Source organism: Oryzias latipes, chromosome 17, assembly GCF_002234675.1.
Source record: "Oryzias latipes chromosome 17, ASM223467v1".
NCBI classification, from domain to species: domain Eukaryota; kingdom Metazoa; phylum Chordata; class Actinopteri; order Beloniformes; family Adrianichthyidae; genus Oryzias; species Oryzias latipes.
In genome coordinates, this window is record NC_019875.2 from 8343971 (window position 1) to 8358883 (window position 14913).

General features: G+C 43.2%; 1 protein-coding gene across 5 annotated transcripts in view; it reads right to left on the bottom strand.

Annotated features, from left to right (window-relative positions):
- Nucleotides 1–1202: 1202 nt before the first annotated feature.
- larp4b (La ribonucleoprotein domain family member 4B) overlaps nucleotides 1203–14913 on the bottom strand; it is a 52024-nt gene continuing 38313 nt past the window's right edge. For 4 of the 5 annotated variants that reach the window (XM_004078792.4, XM_020711286.2, XM_011486191.3 and 1 more), the window contains 8 exons: nucleotides 11838–12044; nucleotides 11526–11632; nucleotides 11177–11428; nucleotides 10034–10079; nucleotides 9738–9908; nucleotides 8360–8544; nucleotides 8154–8265; nucleotides 1203–6032 (listed from right to left, as the gene is read on the bottom strand). In XM_004078792.4, coding sequence (XP_004078840.1) covers nucleotides 5703–6032; nucleotides 8154–8265; nucleotides 8360–8544; nucleotides 9738–9908; nucleotides 10034–10079; nucleotides 11177–11428; nucleotides 11526–11632; nucleotides 11838–12044 — 1410 coding nt within the window. In that variant the 3' untranslated portion in view covers nucleotides 1203–5702. The remainder of the gene's footprint in view (nucleotides 6033–8153; nucleotides 8266–8359; nucleotides 8545–9737; nucleotides 9909–10033; nucleotides 10080–11176; nucleotides 11429–11525; nucleotides 11633–11837; nucleotides 12045–14913) is intronic. The other variant, XM_020711284.2, reaches the window with a different exon arrangement.

Consider the following 14913-nt stretch of genomic DNA (forward strand, 5'->3'; position numbering starts at 1 on the left):
ACTCTGGTACAATTGAACGTTTGAAGCAAAACCTGCTTTATTTTGGGATCAACGTCAAGACATCTTCAGGTTTCATTAACACAATTTTGAAAATCATCAGTAAAATTGATAAGAGCAAGCTAAGCCCTAACCATCAACCCACTACCCCCATGCCTGACAGCTCCGATTGTTGTCCTTCAGTCCAGAAAAAATATAAGCTGGAGCTGCTGCTGCAGTTTCCTCCCCGGTTGTGAAGGTTCACAATTAGACAAGACGGGCTTTCTTGCAAGATCTTTTAATATGTTTTTTTTTTTTTTTTTTTTTTGTAGAGGAAGATAAAAGAAAAAGTACAAAAACAGAATAGTTTCAAAACTAAAGTCATTTGGGCCCAACTGAAAAAAAGAACTAAATGAAACAAAACAAGTGGGACTAAACTGAACAGGCCTGACCAGACTCAGCCGCTGCACTGACACGCTGGGGAAGCTTTATGGACGGAGACAAACCACACTGGACACATGAGGGAGGGGAAAACTAACTAACCAAACATTCCAACCAATTCATCTAATTACAAAACAGGACAACAGAAACCAAACAAAATTCATATAATACAAAAATAGTCTTCAACAAAAAGTGGACTAAATCATTTCCTTTAAATAAGCAAAAAGAAAGCAGAGAGTTGGTAATCCCTGCAGTTCCCCCGTGGAATTTCCCAATCTCCTCTGCTGATTACTATGGATGGACTCATCTGGGATGAAAACTCAGAAAAACAAACGAAAAGGGAATAAACTATTTTTCTCACTTAAATTAATGAAATGTGTGCACCCATTGTTAATTTATTTAAAGTAAACAAAGCAAAAAAGAATGTTTTAATTTCAAGAAAAATAAAGAAATACTAACACCGGTGTGGTGGTTTGAGGTTCAACCACCACACCGGTATAAGTTAAACTTATCTCGGGTTTATTAAAATTTCTAAGTCATTTTATTTTGATGTCAAACTAATGGATCAAGTGCAGGAATGGTTTCCTTTTGGCACTGGTAGTTTATGTTGTAAATGTTTGTGGATTTCTAAAGTGTTGACCCCTTTTCACCATAAACATTTCTCATATTTTAATTTTCCGTTTACTGAAGCTCATTACTGTTTAACCATGAAGACGCGACGACTGTGGGATCAAGAATCACCCTTCCATCCTTCATCTTTGTGCACAAACGGCTCAAACACAAAGCAGACTGTGGCTTCTCAACAGTGCCTAAATCTTTATTTTTCAGTAAGCTACAACTTTTTTTCTCCAAATTAGACAGTTTTACATCATGACACGAGAGTAACTTAAATTATATATAGCTGACACGAACGCTTGATTCCAGTCTCAATGGAAGAAAAGACCCCCGCCCCCACAAAAACAAAACAAAAGACAAGCCCTCTTCAATCCAGCCTCTATCCCACGTGTTAAAGTTGTCCTTAGGCAAAGTTAGGTGTCCAAACCCCAACACGCAGCGGGGCGGGGAGTCCTCGATTGTCCACAGCTGTTAGCGCGGCGCGGTGAGTGTTAAGGAGTTAAACCACAGTGAGTTGATAAAGATTTCCAGTCAGTCTTTGTGCATTCGCTGTCGTATCTTTGATAACTGGAAGGGGGGTCCATTTTTATGAGATAAAGAAAAGAAACAAAAAAAAGATGGCACTGTGCAGATGGGGGAGGAGCCTCCAACTGGCTGATGTGAGGTGTGACGCCCCAGCAGAAGTCCAAGGGGAGTGGAACAGCTGAGCATTTAATGCATTTGAAGGTGAGGACGAGACGAAAACATTTGTAGTTTGTTTTTTGCATCCGTCAGGATTGTGTGTGTGTGTGTGGGGGGGGGGGGGGGGGGGTTTATTCCACACATGCATGAAGCTGCAGTCCAGGTTCCTTCAGAAACAGAATGACACGGGGAACGAAAAGCGGCATGTATGTACAGGTTCAACCGTTCAGTGACAAAAACAAAGATGGCGCAGACACAACCACACAACAATCCAGGCCATCCTCAGACCTGTGCAGGTTCTGTATGTGCCAGAAAACTCTGGAAGTCAAACATCCCAGATTCCAACAGGGAAAACAAAATAAGAACACCCAAAACCTTCAGACAGACATTCAAGCGGAGGGGGGGGGGCAGTAAAGTTTTTGGCTCAGACGTCCAAGTGGAGAAATCCAACATTTCACTACAACAGAAGGGAGCAGAGGTCACAATGGACGGGGGGGTTGGGGGTTTGTCTGCCGTCTTTTCCCGCCTGGAGCCAGGCGTGGGTGGCTTTCCCTTTTGAAGTAAGCGTCGCACTTCAGATCGCCGTGAAGCCCAGAAAAGGACAGGAACGCAGCTGTCCATCAAACACGCCTCTTTCTTTCTTTTTTTTTAAAGAAATGGTTGTCATGACTTCCTGTCTTCATTGTAGTAAAATCCCTTTAAATATTTTTAAGCCAGAATTATCGTGTTTGGATCTTTTCTAGTAAGGAAGCAGAACAGCTGTGGCTAAATCCGTTTGTTCATCTTTTTTTATATAATGGAGCAAAATCAGAACCAGAAAGACGTTTGTAGCTTTTTCCATTGAACCCAGAGGCTGTTTCTGCCAAACTGAGTGAGATTTCCTGGCATTCCTACAGAAACGGCTGCTTTAGTGTTCATATGACAGCTCTCTCTAATGCCTTCGCTGGTTCATCTCCTCGGTTGGGTTCAGGTTTTGGACGCTCGACCAGTAGTGCTTCCTTCAAACGCATGACAATCTGCATTTGGAAGTGATAAAAGAGACGATGCTTGTGGAGGCCAAGGCCGGTCTCTAGGTTGTGCATACTGACGGAGGAAAAGCGGGAGGAGGGCGGGGCTTGGGCGCGACCTGAAGATCCAGGTGTGGCGAAAATGGAATGAGAGACAAAAAAAAACCAAAAACAAGGAAACAATCAGAAAGACTGTCCGCTCGCCCAAACCGAACATTAAAAAAAAACTAAAAAGAAATTTTTCCAAAAGCACAGCAACACATTTTTATATCCTACATCCAGCTTGATAGCGACATTATAGTTAACAGGGATCAATATATTTTTATAATCATTTTAAGGTACCTCTTATAGTTTTCTGAGTATTTACAACTGTACAGGCAAAGCACACACTTCAAAGTGCACATATTTAATACAGTATCGACTAGTTGCATTTACAAGGTTTATATCCCCCCCCTTTCAAAAGAAAAAACATCCTAAAACTTTCAAACAAAAAAAACAGAACGACCAGAAGGATTCTTTTTCGTACATTTTACAAAACGGAAACAGAAGAAAGAAAAGCTGCTAGACTCTCAGTAAGACTTGTGACGTCCCAAGTGTTTTCCACGAGTCACGCTTCATTAACATCAAGGGGGGTTCCAAAAAAAACTAAAGAAGAAAGAAAGAAACTACGCGCATCTTGTATAAAAGTTAAGGCAAAGTCATTTTTCAAGTTTAAATAAAATTCAAGTTTTTCAAACATCGGATGGATTTCTTTTCGTATGGAGACCCTAAAGCGTCTCTTTGTTTTTTTTCTTCTTCTCCCAAAAATAAAACAAAAGGATATTTGTCATGGATTTACCAGAAACCGGTTCTTAAAGGAGTGGATATGCTGTGATTCTCTTTTACCGTTTCAGTAAATATAAAGACGGGGGGAAAAAACCAAACATCCAAGTGCATCTCAGTCCTTCAGGAAACCAAATTATGAGCAGAAGTGTCCAAATCAAAAAGCTGCTCTGATCAGGACAGTGTTTCTTTTTTATTTTATTTATTTTCCCTTGTCTACACAGGCTTCTGTTTTAGTGGGATTACCCAGAATTCTTTTAGCTGCAGGAAGACTTGAGCAAGACATGCAAGATCCCACGCTGTGTAGGTTTGTGTTTCCCGGACCGGAACAGACTGCGTCCAGTTCTTGAGATGACGGCTGCAAAAGATCAACCTGAGCACATTTCCATCGAGCGGCGAGGGAAAGGAAAAGCCGCCGCTCATAAAAAGCTCTAATGTTTTCAACCAGAAAGAAAAACAAAGATCCAAAAGTCTGCGGTGGCTGCTACAATGCCCGGCGGCGTCCCTCCCGCTTACGGAATTCTTTACCCGGATGACGGGTGGACATATTTCCCCATCAGGCTCCAGGTGGGTGAAGGTTGCTTCCTGTTAATCTGTGCTTTTTACTCAACACCTGTCTGATCTGGGTAAAAACAGCAGGAGAGTAGCAAGAAAATGTGCTGTGGTCAATCTTTGCGACAAGAGACAACTGTTCCCCAGAGAGTGCAAGCAGAAGAGGCGGAAACAAACCGAAGACTGGAGGCCACGGAGGAGGAAGGACTTGATGGATTTGACAAGTTTCCCTGATTGCTTTCTGCTCCAAAGCCGTCTGTCAAACGTCCAGATGTGCAGGATGTTCGGCCCATCTTTCACTTCCCAAAACCGTAAACCACGTTTCCAAACCGCTCCACCTTAAATCCTTAAACACACTCTGCTCCACATTTAGCAGGCACATCTTACAGAACTCCAGCACCAAAAAGGCTCCCGTCGGCGTCCGAACCCACAAACCTTCTTTCTATGCGACAAAACATAAAGGCTTTGACGGGAAGTTTGACATTTGCCCTGAAAAAACAAAACCGGTGTGGTCAGGCGGGACCTGCGGGTCTGAGATAACCCCATCAGTGCAGGTAAGGTTCTGCGGATGAAGGTCAAGTATTTCTGCCAGTCCAGCATCACAAGAGCTTTAGTTTCCGATTCCAGGATCTAGCACCATTTCTGAGAAAGAACTAGAGATGTTTCTGCTTCAATGTTTGATGCGCCTCATCTGGGCGGTAGCTAGTGTTGATGTCCTCCACCCTGCTCTCTTTTGCACCACTAACTCCTCAATATTCCATTGATCCTTCAACTAAACTTTCTGCAACCAACAACAATAAAGTGTGAAGACCAAACCCCCCACCCCCCCAAAAAAAGACATCATAAGAAAACCAAAATCATTTTCCCTGCTCGACTCCAGAAAGCAGTCGTCAGACACAGTTAGCATTGTTAGCGGGAAGCAAAAAGCAGCGTCTGCGCAGTTCCAGGGAGAAGACGGAGAGGCCAAAGCCAGAACCGATCAGGACAAACGGTGCTGACCGACTTCTGCAAGCAGAGCCCGCTGTGTCACAAACAGTAGCAACAAATACGAGAATCAAGCAGGAATGAAAGCATCATGTAAACTAGAGAATCAAGGTTTCCTGCTGACTAAACGTCAGACTTCCTCTGGACATTGAACCACCGCATCACAGTGATCCATCATTCAGCTGCATGAAGCCCTACCCCAGTTTCACTCAACATGCAGACTAGGCCAACGGTAAAAACAAAAAACGAACCGAAACTAAACGCAAACGGCGTCTGCTTTGTGCGCCCTATCCCATAATCCCTTGGGGGCTTTCTTCCATCAATGCCCAGCTGCTTCCTGCACCTGAATCCCACAAATGCCGTCTGGACTGGAAACCGTCGAGTTGGCTGAGCCAAACAACAGGAGAGGCAAAGGGAGGAGAAAATAAAAGACTAAAAAATAAATAGAGTAAAACTAAAGAAACGCTGCTCCACATGCACAGTAAAGTGCTTTTTGTCTGCAAGCCCTGATCCGGAAGGAGGAGTCGTCCTCTCTGCTCGTCTATAATGGGGGGTTCGTAGCCCTGACGTTTTCCTTTATCGCATATGGCGGGGAGGTGGAGGAAAAGGGGGCGAGGAGATGGCCTACTGTGGGGACTTGGGTGGGGTGTGGTTGGGATCTTTGCTAAAGGTTTTCCCTGGGTGTGGGGGAGGGGAGGCCCATCGCCCGGCTGGCCTTCGGCCCTCCTTCAGGGGTCTGGCCGGGTTGGCAGAGCCGTGCTTGGCGGAGGCGTGATATGTCTCTCTGGCTTTAGCCTCCCCTGTAGGGGAGGAGGCGTCAGTGCACTTCCTGTCCTCGGTGGCGGCGGCAGTAGCGCAGGGTGGCTTGGCTTCCTTGGGGGTGGCGGCTTGCTGTGCAGCTGCGGCGTCCTTCGCCCGCTGGCAGATCTCGGCGTACGAAGGTTTTCTCAGCTCCTGACAGGAGAACAGAGCAGCTGTGAAAACAGGTCCAACAGGGCCGCAACACATTTACAGGAACTCAACTTGGATCCAATGAAACCACTCTGAGGGAATTCCCTCCCTACTATAATACACAAATGAAGGTTTAACTAAGTCAGTGTTTTTCAACCAGTGTGCTGTGGGAGATGGTCAGGTGTGCCGTGGGAAATTGCCCTCATTCACTGATCTAAAAACATTTTCCATCTCCAGGATATCAGCTCTGTGTTCATCCAAACAGGCCCTGATAAAACACTGAGTAGTTAGGAATATGAAAGATCATAAAATACTTTTTTCTTTGTGTTTATTTGATTCTATTAAAGACATTTTGATAAGAATGACGGTACCGTGATTTAGCCGCAGCTTCAGCTGTTTTCAGAAAAGTCCCGCCCCTTTACTGTCTCCACCAATCATTCTTGGAGACTTAATCACATGTCATCAGTCTGACCAATCAGAAGTGGTTAAAGTCTTCACTTCCTTGTTCTGATTCTGCACATAAAGTCTTTCAGTTCCACCAAAAATAACAGCTAAAGCTCGTCTTTAGCGGTGTAGCTTTCCACAGAATTTCCAAACCGTGGAAAAGGTGTACAAATCACAGCTCAGAGAAGCGATCTCCGGCCGTTTTCACACTACATCTCCCATGATGCATTGGGTTAAAGTGACAGCGTCTCAGCGCACAATGAGTCCTCATTTTTAAACGTCTTGAAAAACCAACAAACGCATCAAACAGTTTTTAAATCTTCTAACTTAACTTTTATTACATCCTTTATAAAAAAACAGCTGCAGTTTCCAGCTTTTTCTGCCACAATTAGCCCAAAAATGCATGTGAGATTGTGGAGGGGCTGTAGATCAATACAGACTATGAGTTTATCCTTTTTTTTATTTTTTTGGATGCTGGTGTGCCGCTGGATTTTTGTCAAGGTTTAAGAGTGCCGTGGCTCAAAAAAGGTTGAAAAACCCTGTATTAGGTAGTATATACTACATCGTTTAGTATATACTATGTAGTATATACTATACTATCGGATAGATAGTATAGTATTGATAGTATATACTATCTATCTAGTATGATTTATAAAAAAGGAATTGACCCATTTGTTCACATGAAATCGTTTAACCGCAATGGATTGTGGTCTATGTAGTGCACTATGTAGTGAGTAGTGAACATAAGAAGTTCAATATTTGCAGATATGAACCTTTGTTTTTGGAATGTTTCACCTGGTGTCTCTGCATGAACCAAAAGAGATCTGCTTTAACTTGTTTGTGTAAAAAGGTTAAAAAAAATTCATAAGAATAATACAGTCGTCCTTCATTTAGTATTTAGCAAATGTTTCAAAATAAAACTGCAACTGTGTTTAAGTTCTCACAAAACAGAGGCCTAAATGTTTTGGTTTTTTTCACTCAACCATTCAGCACAATTGCAGTTAAGGACATTCAAGATTGCAAAAAAACAAGTCAAGATGGTATTTGAACTAAAACAGTTTATTTATTCCTTTAAAGGTTTAGCTGCTTTTATTGAGTTTTAATTTAGTTTTTAATTTACTGAGTTTTGCCGTTTTTGTAGAACCTCATAGCAATAAAAATTGATTTCTTTTGTTTACTACATGAACATTTAATCAGAGTTTTTTATTCTGTTTAGGGTTTGACAGAGTTACAAACCGTGACCACAACACAGAATGAAAAACATTGCAAACGGCAAAGAACCAAAACAAAAAAAGAACGTCTGTATTCATTCATAAATGATGTTTCGGGGATTAAACCTGACTAACGTTATTTTTCACAGCAAAAACTGCTCCTATGGTTTTGCTGCTTTTGGTTTCTGAAATCCTGGTTTTACAAGTTTCATTTTTAATTTATTTCTACAGATTAACTCAAGTTAATGAAGTCATTAAGAAAATACTTCCCAAATGACGCCATTCAGCTTTATTTTTCTCAAAGAGACAGAAAACGCAGCAGCTAGTGAAACTGATCGATACGAGATTGTTAAGAATAATGGCTCAATTATTCCATCCTGTTTAATGACGGGTAAATTATTGTGTTGGTGACTGAGGCGTCTGAGAGACACCAACAAAAGGAGACGGGGGAAGATGGATTAATACTGACTGTGGCCGCTCCATTGACCTGCACAGATTTGCTGGCAGTGGACAGAGTCCCAGGAACACGCTCCACAGACAGCTGCGCCTCCTTCGGCTTCACCTCCGTGGCCTTCGCCTCCCTGGAAAAAACAGAGGAACAAAGTGCAGCCAAGGCATGAAAACAGGCCAAACCTGTAAAGGAAGCCGGCTCATCTTTTTTAATATGGTTCTTACACTGCTGGGAGGGAGGGAGCGGGACTGTGGGGCGTCCCAGTAACTGGGGTCAGCGACGGGGCTGAGGTGGGGGTCGTTGTCGAGGGCTGGAGGTTTGGGAGCATCAGGGAGGCGGAGGTCCGGAGAGGCTCTTTGGGGCTGGCTGGGGAGAGCGCTCCTCCAGTGCTGGAATCAGCAGTGGCGTTCTGTGGAAATGCAACGATGGGGTGTGAAATAATGCGGCTTTCTCCGCCTCTCCATCATCCATCCTAGAGCCAGAGTTAATGATGCGATCACATCTGCCCGCTCTACCGAGGCCTTTTTACAATCTTCTCCAGACTCAGCTGCAGACAGGCTGTCAATCAGTCAGCCGTTAAAAGTGTCGTCACCATAGAGCAAAAAAAAAACAAAAAAAAACAATCAGCTAAAAGAAGAACCTGCAACAGAGGCAGCAAACATACACAGAATCTGGCATTTCTTCGTCTTCCTCTTTCACCCAGTGAGGCTTTAAAGTCTTCCGATCTTCTTTAGATCCATTATAAAATCTTTCCCAGTGGTCTGTTAATGATGATTATGCTGTTCTATAGGCAAAATCAAACCAACCTATGTACTTTTCTAGGACATAGTTTCTGCAGGAGTTCACTAAAAATTCACCTGATTGTGGGCAGGACTGACTGAGGCTGAGCTGATTTCCCATCATCTCTTTGTTTACACTTTCTCCCGCTGGCCTACAGCCCCTCACAGCCCCAAGCTGATATTAACAGTGCAGCAAAAATGGGGAGCAATATTGGAGCTACAGCCGCTCAATTTTGAGCCAGATTCCGGCTCAGGCGAGGAAAACCAGGACGTACATGGAATGAAGTGAAGCAGGGAGCTTGTGGCCTGCTGAATTGTAATTCGTACATAACAATGATATGCTGTTCATTTTCGTTTGTGTTACCAAAGTATCGCACCAAGACTCAGTATTGGCAACATCAAATGAATCGGAGCCAAAAAGTCTGAGACGGACAACTCCACAATCCTGAATCTTTACTACCTCTTTTATTTTAAAAACCGTAGTTTGACCTTACGAGTGTAACTTAAAAAAACGCACTGGGCTGCAGTATCACGCACAGAAAGCTTTACAATCCATAAAGTAAAAATGACAAACAGATCACTACATCTTCTAGAATAACTGCTTAAGAAATTCCCAGGAAAGGAGACAATCACCGGTTTCAGTTTGACCTGCAGAGAGGTTTTAGCCAGACCTTAAAACAATGGCTTCTTCTGGCTTACATGCTTTTCATTCACTACTAAATTGAACCTACAAACAACATCGCTATTGGCTTTCCAGGTTGCAAACTACACAAAATAAAAGCCTTTGCAACAGAAATGAGGTGTCCGACATGTGAGGCTTTACCCGTTCTTTGAAGGTTCCGATGACCACGCTGCTGGTCAACCGGTTATCAAACGCATCGTCAGTCTTGAGCTGGCCGGCTGCTCCGGGGAGAGGAGGGAAGCTGGAGGGTCCCAGCTCAAAGCTGGGAGATGGAGGTTTGGGGGGGGGAGGCGGCGACTGAGGGGTCATCCTCTGCAGGATGTTGACAAACATATGAAATAAAACCACAGAGTCTGGGATTGTGAGGAAACAGCTGATCTTTGTCTATCCTGTAGACCATCATTGCGATCAAACCAGAAGAACAAAAAGGTTCTTACCGTAAACTTTTCATCCCTCTTTTTCCTAGAAGCAGAAATATTTTTCCTTTAAGAAAGAGAACATCTGGATTTACAAACATCCCTTCCAGCTAAAATGTCGACTTAACCTGAAACTGATTACTGATACTCCTATTGTAAAAGTGCCACAGGGGTCTCTGAATTAGGATTTCGCCATTTTTACCCCAAATCAAAAAGCCTGTGTCGTTTTCTGGAACACAGTTTCTGTGGAGAGACGGTAGTTGTGGGCGGAACTGTTGGCATGGAGCACCCCCCCCCCCCCCCCCCCCCCCTTGTGACCCGCCCGGCATATTTTCCACATAACAAGAACAATCTTTTTGAAAGAGTATTTTTTGTTTCATTTGAATAAACCCCCAATACTGAAAAATGCTATTTTAATCTGAATTGTATTTATAAATTCATCATCAGCATGTAAAAACCAAACAAAGCACAAGCTTCATCAGATAATTGGGTCTTCAAACTGCTTCACATGAACCTAAATCAGAGGTGGGCACTGAGGGCCACCTTCCTGCTCGTCTTCCTTCATACCCTGCTCTGGCATGTTCTGATTGGCTGGACACACCTGAACCAGGTAATCAGCCATGAGTAGGGCAAGAATATCTGGAAATCATGGAGACACTCCGGCCCTCGAGGCCTGGAATTGCCCACCCCTGACCTACATTGTTGGGCTCAAACTAGGGCTGCACGATATGAGGAAAACTTGCGTTATGCGATATTGGTAATTAATATTGCGATAACGATATAAATTGCGGTATATAAACAAATAGCAAAAAAAAACAAAAACATAATTTCCATTTCACTGCAACAGTTTAAAAATTATACTCCAAATGACCCTCGTCGACGTAGGAGGCAAACATCAAACATAACAGGGCTCATCTGATTGATCAAAAACGTAAACGGGTCCTTCTGATTGGTTAAATGCATAAAGGGATTTATTTCATTTGTTCAATATTTCAAGCTGCCATGAGTTTGTTTTAGCACATTTAAGGTAACCATTTATTGCGATTTTTGCCGTCTTTTGCGGTATGCATATTGCACAGCTTGATTTCGCGATAACGATAAATTTGCGGTATATTGTGCAGGCCTAGCTCAAACTAAGATAGACTCTTAAACACAGAGACTTACCGTCCTCTGGAGTAGTCTGGGGTAGTGGGCTCCGGTACTCGCCCCGTGCCCACGGGGTCTCTGCGGGGAAAGGCTGTGTTGGAGGGTAACCTAGTTCTGTTCTGGCTGGCAGGAAGTCTCGTTGGCGGGCTGCTTCGAACCCCGTTGAGTCTCTCGGTGGAGAAGCTGGGGAAGAGGGCGGGGTTGTCCAGCAGCCCGGCACTGCGATCTGCTGTGGGGATCGCCGCCCTTAAGTGAGGCTTGTTGTGATTCCTGAGGAGACAGAGCAGCTCTGAGTGACGCGCTGAAGGAAACGGTGACGGTGAAGCTTTCCCACCAACAGATTCATGATGCTGTTTGGGGAACAAACCTGTTTCTGGGGGAGAAGTGTCTGACGGTGAGGGGCGTTGTCGTTGGTTTGAAGCTGTGCGATGTGGTGAACCCATTCATGAACTGGTTGTTGTGAAATGGAGTAACCTGATGACCCAAAAAATGAAACAAAGCTCTTGAAATGTTGCATTTTAAATCAAACTGAAACATTTGATTAATAAAGCCCTGGTCATCCTTCCTCTAATGATAAGCACCGGGCTCAGACACAGACTTCTCTCATTCCTTTAGGCTAAGCCCTTGATATATCCCAAAGATGCAGCAAAGAGCGGAGGTCTTTTAAATCTCTCCTCACCAGTGTTGGGTCGATGAAGCTGTGGGTGGTTGACCAGGCCGGCGGCGTGATGAGGCTATACAAAGGGAACTGCTGCTGTGGGCTGTACACCGGTGGGATGTAGTAGGACGTGTAGCGCTGCTGGGCGTACGGGTTCACCTCCACAGGCCGGTAACCGTTCTTTGGCATAAAAGTGTTGATGGCGATTGCCTTCGCCTTTATTCTCGCCTGTCGCAGAAAGTAGAAAAACTTCCATTTATTTACATACCAAGGTAGGTGAAGTGAAATCTCACAGCAATTCTATGGACAGACCTTAAAACCACAAAGACATTTTAGTTCCGTAGCTTTTATTTAAGTTGTGCTTAAAGTATTGTTGTGGTCTTAACCGGATAAACCGAGCAGCTATGGAATTATTATATTAACTTAATGCAATGAATTCAATGTATTCAAATTAAAATCAAGCATGACTAAAGTTCACTTTGTGAGGAACAAATTACAAAAATATAAACATAAGTTACCATACAAAACGCAGTTCATCAAGCACAGACCCTGTGTGCTTTAAAAATTATATAAATATAGATCAATAACTGCTGCTTCTCACCAGATATTTTTGTATTTGCAGCTTTTTAAATAAAATTCAAGAAAAACTGCAAAAATTACAACTACAAATGTATAAAAGCCTGAGGTAACAGGTTTGGAGCCCAGATAATTGATTAAAAATGGAACACTTGCAGAAAAATGGTTATTTTTCTGTTTCATATGGAGCCCGTGACCTGACACGGGTAAAATAATAGATATCTCGTTCCCACAAAATAATTAATTTGTGCAAAATAAAATAATTATTCACGTCATAAGTCATTCATAAACACGGATGTGAGCGATATTTGGATTTACAGCAGATTCCTTCACATTTCTGTCTGTGTGTGTCTCATTACATTGCATTGAAGACACAGAGGATGCTTACAGATCAGATTTATTTATTTTAAAAAGCTCTACAAAAGCATCATACTTGTTAGCAGTCACTTTACATCCGAAGGCTACATGCTGTGTATCCCATCAAGCATCACACACATCCCATAATGCATCTCGACCAATCACCGCTTCCCTTTAACTGTGATGCATTCAAATGAAACAGGACAAATGAAAGGCTATGTAGCTTGTAGCCTACTAGCCTTCAGATGTAAAGCGACTGTTAAAAGAGTATGTTAATTAAAAGACAAGTCCTGAATTTTATTATTCCTATTCGAACCCTAAACTACAATATCAGCTGGCTGGCTGGCTGTCTACCGGCCAGCCAGCAGCCTGAATGACGGCATGACAAGCAAAAGAGTTCTGCGGCGGGCCAGAGCTCGTTGGAGCTATGTCCGGTAGGTGAAGCAGCAAGCTTGGGCATCCTAAATCTTATTGATTATCGAGACAGTAATAAATCGATCATTCTTGGTTTTTTTTTCACCTCTTAAACCAATGTGGGTCACAGAGACACAGAAGTGGCGGTGGAAAGCGGCTTTTGCAGCAGGATGGACAGAGAGCGTACCGGGATGAGAATGAACCCAGACATGGAAACGTGATTACCGATGCTTTTGTGCTTTTTAAAATAAATTGTGGCAGGAAAAGCAGGAAGTTGCGGCTGTTTTTTCTAAGAGATGAAATAAAAGTTAAGTTAGAAAATTTAGAAACTGTTTGCTTGTTTGTTGTGGTTTCAAGACGTTTCACAAAGACGACTCATTGTGCGCTCAGACACTGTCCCTTTAAGCCAGTGCTTCTCAAATAGTGGGGCGCGCCCCCAGGGGGGGGCACGAAGCGATGCCAGGGGGGGCGCGCGGTGGTGGCGGTTTTAGGCACAGGTTTGTCCGGTGCGCAAATTTAACGTGGGGGCAGCGGTGACAGCGGCTCAGTGCTTGGAAAATAATCTGGTCCACTATTCGGTTCCTATTGTCTGTTCTGTCTGTCCGCGGCTGCGCGAGTGAGAACGAAAGGGGAGGGGTGGTGTGGGCCCTGTCTGCCAGGGGAATCGGGGCACGCGGACCACTGCTACCGCTGCCTGTTGCCCAAGATCACCGCTGCCCTTAGATTCCTAAGCTCATGCTAACAATGTCATTCTTTATGAACTATTGTAGACATTTTGATGACGTGTCTTTATTTTCCATCCATGTTTTCTTTGTCTGCCTGTGGTTTAGTTAGTGTCAGACAGACATAAAGACAGCAGGTAATGCAGGAAAACAGCTGCACTTTTATGAGATCAGAAATAAACAATCCGTCATTTAGAAAAAAAAAATCAGCACGTTTTTACCTATTTCTTCAGACTAAAAACGTTAAATATATTGGTGCTGCTGTGTTAATGTTTCAGATCAATTTAGATTTAATATTATTTATTGATTGAATTATTTTTTTCAGCATCAAATGGTTCAGTTGGTCAAAATGTTTCTAGTTTAAATAAGGAATGACAGATTTTTTTTATTTCAGGTACTTTCAGCTTCTTTTCTGTTTTAGACTAGAACAGGGTTTCTGTGGCTAAATAAAGTTAATATTTGTTGAAAGTGGATTTATTTTGCTTTTTTCTTTTGTTAGTGTTAAAAGATACAATTTTAGGTATACAAATTTTATAGATACTGACCTGATGTATTGTCACCGCGCGAGTGTGTCTGTGTGTGTGTGTGTGTGGGGGGGGTTATGGGGGGGGGGGGGGGGTCAGGGGGGGCGCGAAACATTTTCTTTTCCTAGGGGGGGCCTGGCAAAAAATAATTGAGAAGCACTGCTTTAAGCCAATGCATCATGGGAGATGTAGTGTGAAAACTGCTGAAAAAGGGCAGAAAGACTAGCGTCTCTGAGCTTCATTGTTTTGTGCATTTGATCTACGGTCTGACACCAGACTGTGGAAAGCTACACCGCTAAAGACGAGCTTTAGCTGGTATTTTTGTTAGAACTGAGCGACTTTATGAGCTAAATTGGAACCAGGAAGTGAAGACTTTAACCTCTTCTGATTGGTCAGACTGATGACATGTGATTAAGCCTTCAAGAATGATTGGCGGAGACAGTTAAAGGGGCGGGACTTTTCCTTAAACTGTTATAGCAGGTAAATCACGGTACCGTCATTCTT